At 39.5% G+C, this 14,975-nt stretch overlaps 1 protein-coding gene across 1 annotated transcript in view; it reads right to left on the bottom strand.

Moving 5' to 3' along the window:
- Positions 1 to 14,975, bottom strand: part of Srbd1 (S1 RNA binding domain 1) — a 175,153-nt gene that overhangs the window by 71,508 nt on the left and 88,670 nt on the right. Inside the window, exons 15-16 of the mRNA XM_059248492.1 lie at positions 6,482 to 6,573; positions 1,996 to 2,078 (exon numbers count right to left, since the gene is read on the bottom strand). Coding sequence (XP_059104475.1) covers positions 1,996 to 2,078; positions 6,482 to 6,573 — 175 coding nt within the window. The remainder of the gene's footprint in view (positions 1 to 1,995; positions 2,079 to 6,481; positions 6,574 to 14,975) is intronic.

The raw sequence follows: 14,975 nt of genomic DNA, 5'->3' as shown, positions 1-14,975 counted from the left end.
CTCAACAAGTCAATGGTTAAAAATACAAACCATGACATTACCTTGATTAAAACTCTCCTGTGACTTCTCGGTGCTGTTGGAATAAACTCACTAAAGACTACTCCAACCTGGAGGCTAGTCCTCTACAAATGACTAAAGACAGCTTTAATGTCAAAGATTTGGTAGGCTCCCTGGGTTCCATAAATCCGAAACATTTCTTTTCTATGACCTTGAGATGTTCCAAAACTTCATCTGCATACGTTACAAAACACTGGGTTATACGCTCTAGATACCAAGTATTTCTAGTACTCCCTTAATGACTATTGTCTCCAAATGAACAAGCCCAGTTAAACATCTTTTGTTTGTCAAACTTTCATCACTGTGAAAAATACCTGAGCAAAACTGTATTTAAGGAAAGAAAGATTTATTGGGCTCAAGGTTTACGAACTTTCAGTACGTCATGACAGGGAGAGAATGGTGGAGCAATGTGGCCCACCTCATGGGGGCTAGAAAGCAGGGAGAAGCATGCCTGTGCTGTCTGGCCTCCCCCTCCTTTCTCCGTTCATTCGTCTATACTCTAAATCTATTAGGTGGTGTCACCCACAAAAATAACACACCTTTTCTCCCTTATTAGTCCTCTCTGGAAATGTATGCAGACATAGCCCAGTGTATTACGAATCTCAAAGACCTCTCTCAACCCAATCAACAGTAAACAGCACAGGAATATAGTTAGCTCTACCGCCAGCTAGCACAAAATGCTACTACTCTCAGTGGAATCTCAGTGTGTGTGACATGTCAATCCAAACTTTGCCACTGTATGATTCTGGGGCACAGCATTTTGGCTGTGGCATATTGTTACATAAGAGGGTGGATCTGGATGACTTCTAGAGTTTCTCCCATTTCTGGTAGTTCATGACATAATATAATCCTTCTTTAGAAAAGAAATATAATGTAGCACCACTCAAATCCCATGAAAATTAGAGTGGGAAATACTGTATTTCAGATCTAAGAAGTACTTTCTTGCCAGGATTGCGTATATTTCCAGCAATTAAGAAACTGAGGCAGGAGAATTGCCATGACGTTGAGACCATCCTGGGCTACATATTGACTTCCAGGCCAACCAAGGCTACAGTAAAACCCTGTATCAAAAACCAAACTAAACAAGAAGGACTACTTAGGGGGTACAGAGGGACAAAGTCTTGCACATGGGCCAGGCTGGGCTTAAACTCAAGGACTCTTCCTGCCTCAGCCTCCTAAGTAGCTAGGAGTTCAAGTACACATCACATGAACAGTTTAGGAAAGAATTTCAACAAAAAGGAGAATACTTTTGACACGAGTCTCCCGGCCTCCATATACGTAAGCTCTCAATGCCATGCTTATGTCACCATGGCTCCAATTGGTCAAGGGTTACAGCTGTCCTCAATCATTCAGTGCTTACATGCAACCTCAAGAATTGAAAATACAGTATCTACGAAAACCACAATGATGACGGCACTGGAGCAACAGCTAGAGGACTTTAGACTGTTCTGGGTCAAACCCGAAAACTACTAATGACCAAACAGAAATGAATGTAGAAAAGGTCACAGTAAATACCAGAGGCTTCTCCCGGGAGGCCAGAAACAAGCAAGAGTTCATTCTGGTTTAAACAAAGAGCCACACAGCCAATGGCCCACACTCCCTCCATTTTTAGAACAGAGTTGAAAAGACCAGCTCTCCAAATCAAGTACCTAGTTGTAATGTTTTTACACCACCATGCCTAGTCTAATGTTTTCAAAGTCTTTAAATCTGACTACAGCTAATTTTTAAACCTTTAAGTTAATTTAAAAATAATTAAGACAAGAAAAATAAGTATTCTCTCTTTTCCTGATAGCTGCAACTTTTAACTACCTTCCTATCAACTGTACAAATTTTGAAAATGAAAATCTACTTCCAAGTAATGGTTAAATACAGTGCCAGGTTTAAACATGCTCTTTGTATTGATGGATTTCAAAAACTAAATGATCCATATTGCTTTACCTGGTACATTCCAACTCCAATGTGCTTCGGCTCAATTTTCACTAGCTCAGCTAATGGATCTTGAACACGCCTTGCTATGGAAACTGAAAAAACAGAATCAGAAAACAAGTATGACTTAATGTGAAAAGCAGTACTCAGATAATTACTTAAGTTAGTCCCTCATGATACAAACACTTAATCCTATCCCTCTAGTGCCCACCTCCAATTTTATTAAATTTCAAAGTTCTCTCTTTTTTCTATGCAAAAAGGAATGAATGTAATATTTCAGACCTAATTATATCACCAGGACCACAGGCATTATTTATTATTTTTGAGAAAAGGTCTCCTTCTGTGGCCTTGGCTAGCCTGGAACTTACTATGTGGCCATGATAATCCTCCTGCCTCAGCCTTCTAAATGCTGGGATTATAGACATGAGCCACCACACCTGGCTAAGACTCCCAGGCATTATTAAGACACACATAGAAAGGACTACAGATTTAGAAAAATATACAAACCATTTTGCTCCAATTCTCACACAATTATCTTCTCATTCTTTAAATAAAGCATAGGTGGAGTGCTTCTTGCTTTAAAGAATTTGCTTCAAATAACCTTGCATTGTTATCAATAGACATATCTAATATTCTTATTAAAAGTAGACTAGTAGTAATAAATGGATGTTAGAATGTTATAAAAAGACAACCATGTTATGCTGGCTAGTAAATACACTTGGGTGATTTAAATAGGACTGTAGGGTATACAGAGTTTGCTCTGGAATCTACCTACTGGCTCTAATCCACACCATCACAATTCATGAGCAAGAAACCTGGAGGTATGGAAACTTATTGCTGTAGAAGCTTCCTAAAATACTTACATCTAAGAAAGGAATCTAAATGGAGTCACCAGTAATAGAGGAGACAATGTGCTAAGACATCTTTTGTCACTAAGTATAACCTCCAGTGCCAAGAATGGGATTACATCTTGTTGAATCATTGGCCAAAGGGGCCCCATGGACACCTCCAAACATCACAGGCTATTGCCAAAGCTATTGGTTACTCTCCACAACCTCAGGCCCTATTGCTGAAAACAATGTGTTAAATATGTCATCTAACATGGAGAAGTCCAGCTGGTGTCTAACTAAAAGCTTGCCCGCTACTGACCAGTGTTCATGGTACTTGAAGGCACCCTTGCATGCTACTAGAGGAGAAAGGTTATAATCAGTGTCTCTCAGCTACAAACACTGCTACCTAAAACAGCGATGTGACTACAAGGCGTACCAGTGTGATATTGGCACAAGTGATATAGGAGTTACCATAAACCAATCACTCTATGAGTCACCTGAAAGCCTGGTTCCATGAGATGGAACCCACACCTGACACTGCTCAAGTAGTCATGGGCCTTGGGGGAAAACCTACTACTGTTATTCTGCTAAAAGAATATGGTATTTTCTTTACACAGTCATCTGCTAGTGGACATTGGGACAGTTTCCAGCCTTTGGCTATTGTGGTGAGTGCTGCTGAGCACTGGTATGCAAGTACTGGCTTGAAGTCTTTTTTCCATGCCTGAGTACACACCTAGGGGCAGAACTGCCAAATCATGTAGGACTTTGGTTTAAACTGGTCTCATCATTTTTTGGTCTTGGGTTATTTTATTTTATTTTATTTAGTTTTTTGAGACATGGTTTCTCTGTGTAGCTTGGGAGCCTTTCCTAGAATTCACTTTGTAGCCCAGGCTGGCCTCGAACTCACAGAGATTTGCCTGCCTCTGCCCCCTGAGTGCGCCGCCACTGCCCGGCTTTCATCACTTTTTGAAACAGACTTTCAACCAACCCTCTTCCTTTAGACCCCCCTTCACCCTCCCCAACATACTTCCGAAGTGCTCCACAGCAATGCCTGAATCAGTGGTGTGCCACAATCTTCTGGCTAGCTGACTGTGTGGTTCTATTATCTTATCATAAGATTCCACTTGGTCGGACCGGCTGGCTCACTGACGCCTCATCTGTCGGGCTTGAGGTTTCAAACCCTGCTGCTGCTCCCTCGTCTCATTCTTTTAGCCCTTGTTTTTATTGTTTCTGTCTTTTCTTTTCTTTCTTTCTTATTTTTTTTTTTTTAAGGATTTCAGATGTAAGGAAAAAAATGAAGGCAATATTCACTCTCCTGTGTTAACTCAGAAATCTACTAGTTCTATCAATTCAATGTTAACACTTCTTATGTGCAACGTATTTACTGGAGGGGACATACACATTTAATACAAGAACAACTGTTTTCAATAAGCTGATAAGGATGTCATTTTGAAGGTTATTTCAGATATCTTTTAATGCTTATAAAATGTTATAATTCTGTTATATTCTAACACAGAAAATTTATGGAGGATTTATATCAGTCTGTTTTCAGTTGCTATAACAAAATACCTGCCATTAGTTCATTAATTTCAAAACGAGGCTCATTCAAATTCAATTCACAGTTGTAGAGTTAGAAAGCCTAAATGATTTGCCTCATCTATTTGGCTTCTGGTGAGGACTGAATGGATTATGATGTGGAGGAAAGAGAAAAATATCACATGCTGAAGGGGCAAAGAACATGGTGTGGCACTTATGAACACACTCTGACGAAAATGTACTCACTTAGAAGACTGGTGTTTGCCCATTCTGAAGGTGATAGCTTTATGATTCAACCCAGGACTAGGCCCCAATTCTCTAAGGTTCAATCATCTATCAACATTGCCATGCCAGGGACCAAACTTCAATCACACACATCTGGAGAGAAATTATATCTAAAGTATAAAAGTGGTTAAAGGTAAAATCCACACCTAGGTGACGAAATGAAGTAAGAAATCATCCTGGGCACAAATTACCAGGGAACAGCAAGATTTGGGGCAAAAATAAGGCTCGAAAAAGAAGTGGGTCCTAGGAACCAAGCCTGGAGACTCCAAGCTTCTTTGACTGTTTTCCCCATGAACAAACTTTGAGGACTTGAGTGTCCTGAGAATAATTAAGTCTCATCACTTTCCGTGTAGATGCAGGCTGAGATAAAAGGAAGGCGTACCTGCAGTCCGTTACCACTGAAGACACAGCAGGTACGCTCTGACATCAGAGTAATAGGAGTAGGCAGAGCGTTGTCTTTTTCTAACTCTCTCTCTGCGGAGGGCATTGCTGGACACCGTAATCTGGCTTCACTATAATTTTAGCACACCTGTGCACCTGCATGGGCCAGTACTTAGGAAGAAACAGCAGTTTCTTTAGCAGGGGGAAAGCCCAAGGGACTATATCCTCCCAGAAATTATGGCAAAAGTATCCTTTCTAACACTCTGTTGGAAGATAAAGCCAACTTGGAGAGCTCTTTTACTTTTTTATTTTTTAAATAAATAAAACTATCATTTATTCAGAAATTGTACATATAAATATTACAAGCACACTCACAAAATGTATACCCTCTTTAAGCCTTATTTTCTCCTTTTGCAAAGTGTGAAGAATAATCTTGGTAAAGTACCAAATTTGATGTTCCCCACACACTGAGTAAGAGAGATGCGGATCAGCAGCTCCCACACTGATGACTATTCACACTGCTACCATGGCCACCACTAACACTGTTCCAAGGCAAGCAGCAAGTGAAGAAGGCTGGGCTACTGTGATAGGGGAGCCATCACAGAAGAAGCGTGATTTGAGAAGACAGTTTACCCAGGGAACTGTCTCATTTCAACAATTATCTAAAAGAAGCAACAGGGTCTTTCACATTTAAAAAAAGAATTTTTTTTAAGCTTTGGATCAAAGCAAAAATATTTCCAGGTATAGAGTTTAAAAAAAAAAAAAAACAAACCCTAAAGTCAGTGAAAATATTTAAGGACAAAAATTAAAATATTAATTTTTTAAGAAAATAGCATAACTATCCCCCATTACATAGAAAACCACTCTAAAATTTTATTTATATCAACTACTTTCTCAGGATGTCTCAAAGTATTTTAATGTTCAATTACAAAATTTTAGCTATTCCACACTCTAGACATCAAAGCAATCAAGAACAAATAAAAGAAAGGCACACTTTTTAAGGCAGTGCATTATTACCATGACAGCCCCAATCAGAGGCCGAGAGAGAATATCCAGTTGCCAAGCATTTATTTAGCAATAAAACAAAAGTCTATGTACGTTCACACACTGGCAGTGCGTTTTTGTGTTTATGCTACTTACTGCCAAGAAAATGCTATAATGATTATTTTATAAGAATTCTATTTTCCTTATTATTGACCCTGGCATTTAATTTTAATAAGACTTTTATGTTAAACACTCATTAATTCTAGAGTACTGAGAGGTAGTTAAAAACGTAAGAGCACTCTTCCTCGCGTTTTTTTCATAATTCCTGGTATTAGTATAATGCACGCGAATGTGCCAAGTCTTATACATGTGCCAAGTCTTATACTTTTACATTTTCATGGTATGTAAGATATTTAGTTGGTCACATATGCAAATCCAGACTATCATAATCCCATGCCGTGTGACGGAGCATGTCTACTCACCTGCACTTCTCAGGTTGGGGTCCAGCCCGGGCATCTCTTTGTTGGCTTCAGGGCTGACACTGTAGATGGAGGCCCCTGCTTCACTGACAATACTGAAAAGACAGAAAGTGGGGACATTTTTTCCAAACGTTCCATCTGGCCAGAGAAAATAAATGAATGAAACTAGGCATTACAAGAAAATACCAAGGCAAGTTGTTCTCTGCAGAGGTCAACAAAACCCACAGTATCGACTACTCCGCCATATAAAGCAGCAATGAGATATGTTTATCTGCATTTCTGCAGAGCAAGTATACAGGCTTAGGTCTCCTGTGTTTAGGAGGCATTTTTGACTGACATTTATGGATTCCATCTGCGTCAACCGCCCTAAGCATCTTGGGAAGCACACAGTCATAGGTGTGGTAGTTAGGTGTGCACATGGGTGAACATGCAGCAGAGGCCATTGCCATGATGCTGCAGTTGCTATTACCTGGCTCTAGTTAGCAATTTACATGAACAAGGAAGGTCAGTTAGGCTACCATTCCCTTTCAGAAGGGTCCGGAACCATCCCTTCAGGAAACCTGAAGCTTTCCCTTTAGGCAGGAATTCAAGCAGTCAGTTCATTATTTACTTAATCAATGCACCACACAGATCACCCTCTTCCTTTTTCTGGGGCTCCAAGCACTTCATAAACCACAGTGAGAACAATCTCACAGGCACCATTGTTACAGTGGTTGATGGCGTATGGTTCATCAAACATTTTAAAATGAAGTGCTTATTTATGACATAAAAGCTAAGAAACACCATCTACTTTTCAGCACCCAAAAGACCTTCAGCTCTGTCACATGACCATCCAGGTATGGGGATTCAAAGAGAATTATGTGTCTAATTTTTATTCTGGGTTCCTCAAACTCCACTTCAGCCATCTGGGACAAACTCTGATAATGTTTAACATATTGCCCTTTGCTAATAATCAACCCCTAAGAAATCAAATGGAAAACTCCTGACTGAAATGTGACAACTGTAAGTCTCTAACACTTGAGATTATTCTAGAGCTGCAGTTCTCAACCTGTGGGTATCAACCCCTTTAGGGTTAAACTATCCTGACAGCTTGCATATCAGACATTTCCATTACGATTCCTAACAGTAGCAGAATGACAGTTATGCAGTAGCAATGAGATAATTGTATGGTTGGGGGTCAGCACAATGTAAGGAACTGTGTTCAAGGGTCACAGCGTTAGGAAGGTTGAGAATCGCTCACTGCTCTCGATCATCTGAAGACAGGAAATAGGAGCACCGCTGCTGAGAAGCACAGCTGCTCTTCGAAGGGTCCTCAGTGACACCACAATCAGGACAGCATAAGAGGCAGCAAAGCAAACTTCTGCTGAAGTATAAAACCAAGTGCTCCATGGAAATAAGCTCGTGAGTCAGGTCTATTTATAGTCAGGCAATGTGTTCACGGTTACAGCTGATAAACAACTGGACTGGGTTTGTAACCTAACCGCCTGTCCCCAAGTGTGAGCTCTGGACCATCACAACTGAGGAACTGCTAAAGGACTGCACTGCTCTCGTTAACATGAGAGCCCAGTTCTGCCAGCGCCTCTCCTAAGATCCACTTTCCTAACAACAGGTTCCTAAGATCTCACACCCCCCATATCTTCACCTAGGACCCAAAGAGAAACTGAGTTTGTTTCCTTAGAATCTAAAGTATGTCCAAGATATGAAATTCCTTAATTTGAGACCAAGTTTAAACTAAAAGAAAATTGTGCTTTCCCCTCCAACATAAGATCTAGATTATCCTCATCTTCTACGTAATGATCGAGGACAGAACACAGCATTAAATAAATGAAGCGAAGGAAACACAGGCTGGTGAAATGGGTCAGCAGATAAAAGCATGTCACCAAGCTTGACGACCAACCCAAGTTCAATGAATTCAATGCCAGAACTCACCAAGAAAGGGAGTGGAAGCAGAGAACTCTGAAAATTGTCCTCTGTCCTTCACCAGCGAGCCAAGGCACACATGTCTGCATGTTCTCACAAAGTAATAAATACAATCTAAAAATGAAGAACCTCAGTGTGTGGGGAACTTCAGCTTCAGTGCAGCACTTCCCTACCTGGCTTCTGAATGGCCAGAGTGAGAGGTAGGCTTATTTAAAACTACATGTGAAATGCTTGTGTTTATGCATACCGTGCCCTAGGAACATGGGTTGGAGCTTTCACTGCTTATTTAAGGAAATCCACGGTCTCCAAAAGGGTTATGAAACTACCACTGGAGAACACTATCCAGTAACCAGCTATGGAAAGCACCATTTCAACACAACCAACACTAACCTAATGAAGTCCTTTCTAAAAAAATTTATCAATCAACGAAATGCAGCCTGGACCCATTATTAAAAGGAAATAATATTTAAAAAAATCTTTCCACAAATGTACTTTATATTATTTCCAGAAATTTCCAAAGTTATAGCTATTTAAGTGAAGGGAACTTAAATGGTAAATTAAAATTTTAATTAACTGTGGCCTTTAGTAGCTGGGTACCTGAGAATTTGCCAAGTGATTCACTGTCTCTTGGAGGTTATAATTCTCAATAAACTTAGGGGAAACTGTTGCAAAGAAAAACACTCAGATAATAAATATTCCTCCAAATTCCATACTGCCACTTCTTTTAAACAGAGGAATACAAAACAGATGTGACACATTGTACCCAAAGATCTTAGATTAACATTAATATTAAATCAATACAAAATGTAGAAAATTTCATATGCCATACTTACTGAATAGTATGGGCCCAATAAATAGTCAAGTACTAATTATGGGTCAGAAAGCTAAATAATGATGAACAGATAAACCTCAACACTGATTACTCCAATATAAAACATACATGGACCTAAGATGCGTGTATGTCTAAAATCAAAATAAACCAGACCGGTGACAATTTCACCAAGAGAACTTGCTAAGAACAAAACTATAATGCCCCTCTTCCACTTTTTCATTCCTGTTTCAAGTTTAAGGGCAGACACTCAGTAGAATGCATGTCAGATTTATCAGGCATTTTCTGTTTAATGGAAGTCTCCCAGTCAACTCCAGGGAATTATCCCAGTGGTCTGTAAAATTCAGAAATATGAAGAAAACAACATTGAACTTTGTAAAAGCATCATGTGTACGGATGTACTGAGAATTTTATTTAAAAAGTAAATTCCTCTCCAGTATAAACCAGCCTTAATATCATAGCAATCTGATTAGTTTATATAGCTGACCATAAAGCCAACAGGAGTAACCAAAACTTATTATTTGAAGGAATTTTAGGTGAGAAAGTTGCAAATGAGCTAACGCTTTAAGAATCTCAGTATTACGAAGGTCCTTTGAAGTATACAGCTAAGACAAACACATAAATGGAGACATTTGACATCTTGAGCTTGTAATATACAAAGGCATATTTTAGAAGCCGACATGGAGTTCCATTTCCCCCGATCCACATGCTAGTATACTGGTTCTCTAAAATTAAATAGGTAATTTTAGAAACATTTTACCTAAACACTATTTTGGGATCTTCTCTGTCTTTTTACGTTAAAAAAAAAAAAAATCAAGCCACACTTTTATAACCTAAAAAGTCAAACACCTATAATACAGAAACAATTACATACAATTCACTAAAAAATTTCCCCCAAAACTCTCTAAGTAAAAATGCTGTATTTTTTAATTCCTCAAGTAAAAGTCAATGATACTGTTTATATAAAACACCATAAATCAACAGCTGATTCTTTTCTTAAAGAGATACTTCAATTTCAGAATTGAAAAATCTCTCAGCTCTAACACAACAGACTGTATGTTGAGAAAGTCTTGCAAACATTTGTCCTAGTGACTCAGATTATAAAGAGAATGTGGTGCCTTTTGCTTTCTTCTTTAGAGTGAGATCTGCTTCATAAGAAAAGGTTGGTTTGTTAATTTTTCCTGAAGTTACTCACAGTTTTCATATTCATTTGAAAGGCTACACCAAGCTTCAGCATGAATCTCTTCCCCACTTTCCAAATATGAAAATAGCTTTGCTGTTTCCTCTGATTTTCAAATAAATTACTTGCTTCTTTATGTTAGTGGAAGAATTTAATTCAAAAGTAATTTATTTAAATAAAAATGTAGTTACTGAGATTTGAAAAAAAAAAAAAAAGTCAGCCAGAGTATGATTCCTCCACTAATACAGACCGTGTCTCTAAGTGTTCCTAAGACTGTGACTCCTTCTTTTGGTCTACCTAAAATATATGTATCACACCTCTGCTCCGCTGAAAAGTTCGCATTTCACTCAAGTCTTCAAACACTTTTTCTAAATGCAGTTCTTCCAAGACTGGGAACATTCGTAGAGAAACTGAATGAGCCCATGAATCTCAGTCCTCGGAAGCACTAGGTCTCTGACTCTGTGCCTTCTCTTGGGCTCTTTTCCTGATGTTTGTCTGTCTGGTCCAACTCCACTGTGTTAGCTTTATTTTATATTAATTCTATTCTATTTTATTACTATCCCTTTAAAAAAAAAAACACTAACAACATAGTGATTCCTTGCTCTGGCCATGAGGTAGTCTATTATGAAGTAGGAATGGATAGTGGTTTATATTTCAAGGACAGGTAATAAACCCAAAACTCAAGCTCCACAAACAGAAGGGGCTCTAGGATTTAATGCTTAAGACATACAGCCCTGCTTCTTTACTTAGAGGGGCTTACCGTTTCAGAGAGTTACTTAGCTGGGCATGGAAGTACACACCTGTAACTTCACCACAGGGGAGGCTGAGGCAGGAAGATCACAAGTCAGTCTAGGCTGTGAATGGAGGTACTCTGCCCGTGATCAGGAAGGTGATGGGGAAAAACTCAAACATGGGTAAGGACATTTAACTATAAAGCTTGGTGATACAATAAAAACAGGCAAAAGTTACAACCATCCCTTCTTCTTGATTAGCAATTATATTTTTAGAATTCACACGAAATAAATTAAGAAACACAAAAAAATTAATAGCCCTGTTCACAATACAGAAGTGACCAAAAATAAATGAAAATCAAAATATGTATCATTTAAAGGGTTCAATGAATGGAAAATTACGTTGTCAATCAAAATTATTATCTAAAAGATTTTGACTTCAGTAAAATATTCATGATAATTAAATGAAAAACTGACAATAAAACTATATGGCCATAAAAATTTGAGCTTTAAAACAGATGTATAAACAAAAAGAAAAAAATGTCATGTACTATGTGAATAGTATCTAAACAGAAATTATTCCTTTTATTTTCTGTTATAGCCAAGTAATATTTATTTGTAATTTTAAAAAAGCTTAAAATTTAAGTATAATTGCTAACTGATAAGGAATGGCTAATATTTTGAAATGTAACCAAATTTTAAAATATTCTATTTCAACTTAAATCTGGATAGACATATTTTGTTGGTAATGACCTCTGAACATCAGTTTTAGATTATCATAAACATAGTATTTTAATGGCTACATAAAATGAGGGTAACTGAGCAGAAAACTCATGGTATCAGTTTGACACACAGGCTGGATAAGAAGCAAATGCAAGAAGCAAACTTTTACAGGAAGGACAAGTTCCCATCATAACTTATCCTTTGTCATCACCAAGGCTCAAACCTTACAATATTAAACATGGACTCCATTCAGAAGTGTCCCAGGAAGGACAGTGCATGAAGAAAGCACTAAGGGTAGAACAAGAAAGAACAGACACCTCAGCTCCACATTTCACCAGCACAGCGGCCTTTGTCTTTAGGTGTGTAACACTAGCACCACCTGGTGGTCGGCAAGCCAGGAGCAACTCTTCAAGTATTTCCAACAATGATCCTTTTCCTGCGAGCAACATTAGCAATGGTCAGTTACCACGCAGGATCCACAGTGAGTCTGGGTGGATTGAGAGTCTACCACTCCTTAGCCCTCCATGTACTCCCAGGTGGAAATCCTATCAACTGCCTATAGAGCAATTTCAATAGAACTGAGTTCCCCTGACTAATTGCCCTGCAGTGTCTCACAGCACAGGGAATGAAAAGAACACTTTCTAGGCAAAAAGAAGCCTAAGAAGGGCAGCTCAAAATTAACAAGGGCCAAACAGAACTTGAATTTGTAGTTTGAGGTTCCTCATAGCACCAGCAATCAATCTTCTCATGCTATTCACAAACAAAACAGCCCAACAAATAAATTAAATACATTAAAAAAGCTGGACACTGTGCTCAAGCCTGTCATCCCAACACTTGAGAGGTGGGTACAAGAGACACAGGAGTTGACGGTTGGCCTTGTCAGCATGGTGAACCGGAGCCCTGTCTATGGCACGTGAGACTGTCTCTGTAGGGCTTGGAGACATGGTTCAGCGGGTAGGAAGGAGGTCAGTTCCCAGCACCCAATCGGACAGCTCACAATGCTCTCTAACTCTAGCTCCAGGGGATCTGATGTCCTCTTCTGGCTTCACAGCACCTCTCTCCATGGTATAGACACTACACCAACACACATGAATAAATGAATGAATGAATAAAAATAAAATCTATTCTTTAAAAGAATCAAACAAACACACAAACCCTGTATTCGAGCAAGGAATCTGACTCTCCTATACAGCCTCACAGGTTTCTGTTCACATACTGAACTGCAGCGACGTCTCACAATGCCTTGAACATCACACTTACATCTACTGCTGTTCGTGGGTCGAAGACTGATACCATAAGGGAGAGACCTTCAAGTGCTATTCTAGGGGAAGCAAACTGCCAAAGTGAAAGACTAAGGATGTGGAGAGCTTGTCACTATTGCTAAGTTGAGAGCCTCCTCTGAGATACCAGCAGTTGCAGACGGAGAGCAGAAACACCAAGTGCCTCTGTTTCTTCTGCATAGCTTCCACAGTAAGTACAATTCTTTCTCCCACACCTTCATCATCTTTCTTTCCGAAAAGTATTTCACCCCAACCCCCACCTATGTATGAGACCAGTATAAAATTGTTATGAAAAAGTACCTGACACCACTTTGCAAGCCACAAGGCCAGCCACAGGTCCTGCCTGCTGAGGAATGTGGGACAGGAAAAGCAGCTCAGCTCAGTTATCTGTGGAGAAATTCTAGCAGAATGACACAGCTCCAGGGTCATCACTGACACCATACAAAAACTCAGAGGGCAGGAAGCTCTGAAGGCCTGAGGATGCTCTAACTATCATTCAAATGTTCTTGAGCAATACTTTGTGATTTGAAAACATGTCATCCTACGTGCAAGTCCTCACCACACCCAAAAGTATGATGACCCTCCTTTTCTATAGTTAACTCTAAAGGGTAAATTCATATGTACTCAATTTACACCTGCTCATAATAAAAGATTAGCTGCATTTTCTTATTCTGATTGAGTTTAATTTAGAGATGAATCTGAATATTCATTGAGAACGGCAATCAAATGTTTAACTAAGGGTAAAGTCTGCTTCATTCAACCTATTTTTTAATCTTAAATGTATGTCTTGGTTAATTTTTTTTGTTGCTGTGATAAAAGTACCCTGTCAAAAGCAGCTGAGGAGTTTTTTTTTTGGTTCTCAGTTTGGGGGTACAGCCCCCTCACGAAGGGGTAAGTCGCGGCAGGAGGAAGTGGAAGCCGCTTAAGCCATCTATCTGTTGCATTCTATCAGCAGTCTGGAGGCAGAGAAGGATGGATATACACGCCCAGCGGGCTTCTATGTAGTCCAGGACCCAAGCCCAGGGAATGGCTACCCATCGTTAAGTGTGGTTTTCCCAACTCAATTAACCCAGTTAAGATAATCCCTCACAGGCATGGCCAGAGGCTACCCTTGGTAAAATAATCCTTCACAGGCAAGCCCAGAGGCTACCCTTGGTAAAATAATCCCTCACAGGCATGGCCAGAGGCTACCCTTGGTAAAATAATCCTTCACAGGCAAGCCCAGAGGCTACCCTTGGTAAAATAATCCCTCACAGGCAAGCCCAGAGGCTACCCTTGGTAAAATAATCCCTCACAGGCAAGCCCAGAGGCTACCCTTGGTAAAATAATCCCTCACAGGCATGGCCAGAGGCTACCCTTGGTAAAATAATCCCTCACAGGCAAGCCCAGAGGCTACCCTTGGTAAAATAATCCCTCATAAGCATGGCCAGAGGCTACCCTTGGTAAAATAATCCCTCACAGGCATAGCCAGAAGCTACTTTTGATAAAACAATGCCTCACAGGCGTGGCCAGAGGCTCCCCTCCTAGGTGACTCTAGATCAACCTGACAATCAGGATTTGCACAACATCAATGGGAATTTGTCTGCTAATAAGCATGATGAAATCAGATTGCTATAATCATTCTCAACAAAACTTATTCCAAAATGTTCTTTATTGTGTATCCAAATTAAAAAATAGTCAGGATCTTACAAACAGAGAATATAATACTCTATCACTCCAATAAGGGCTCAATAACCTAGTGCTGAGCAGAGAAAGCTCTGGCTGAAACAGTAAAGCAGACCCTAAGCAGATGATTGGGAGAGACACACAGTCAAGAGAGTGAGGAGACTCACGC

This window comes from Peromyscus eremicus, chromosome 22 (genome assembly GCF_949786415.1).
Source record: "Peromyscus eremicus chromosome 22, PerEre_H2_v1, whole genome shotgun sequence".
NCBI classification, from domain to species: Eukaryota; Metazoa; Chordata; class Mammalia; order Rodentia; family Cricetidae; genus Peromyscus; species Peromyscus eremicus.
This window is presented reverse-complemented; position numbering and strand designations above follow the sequence as displayed.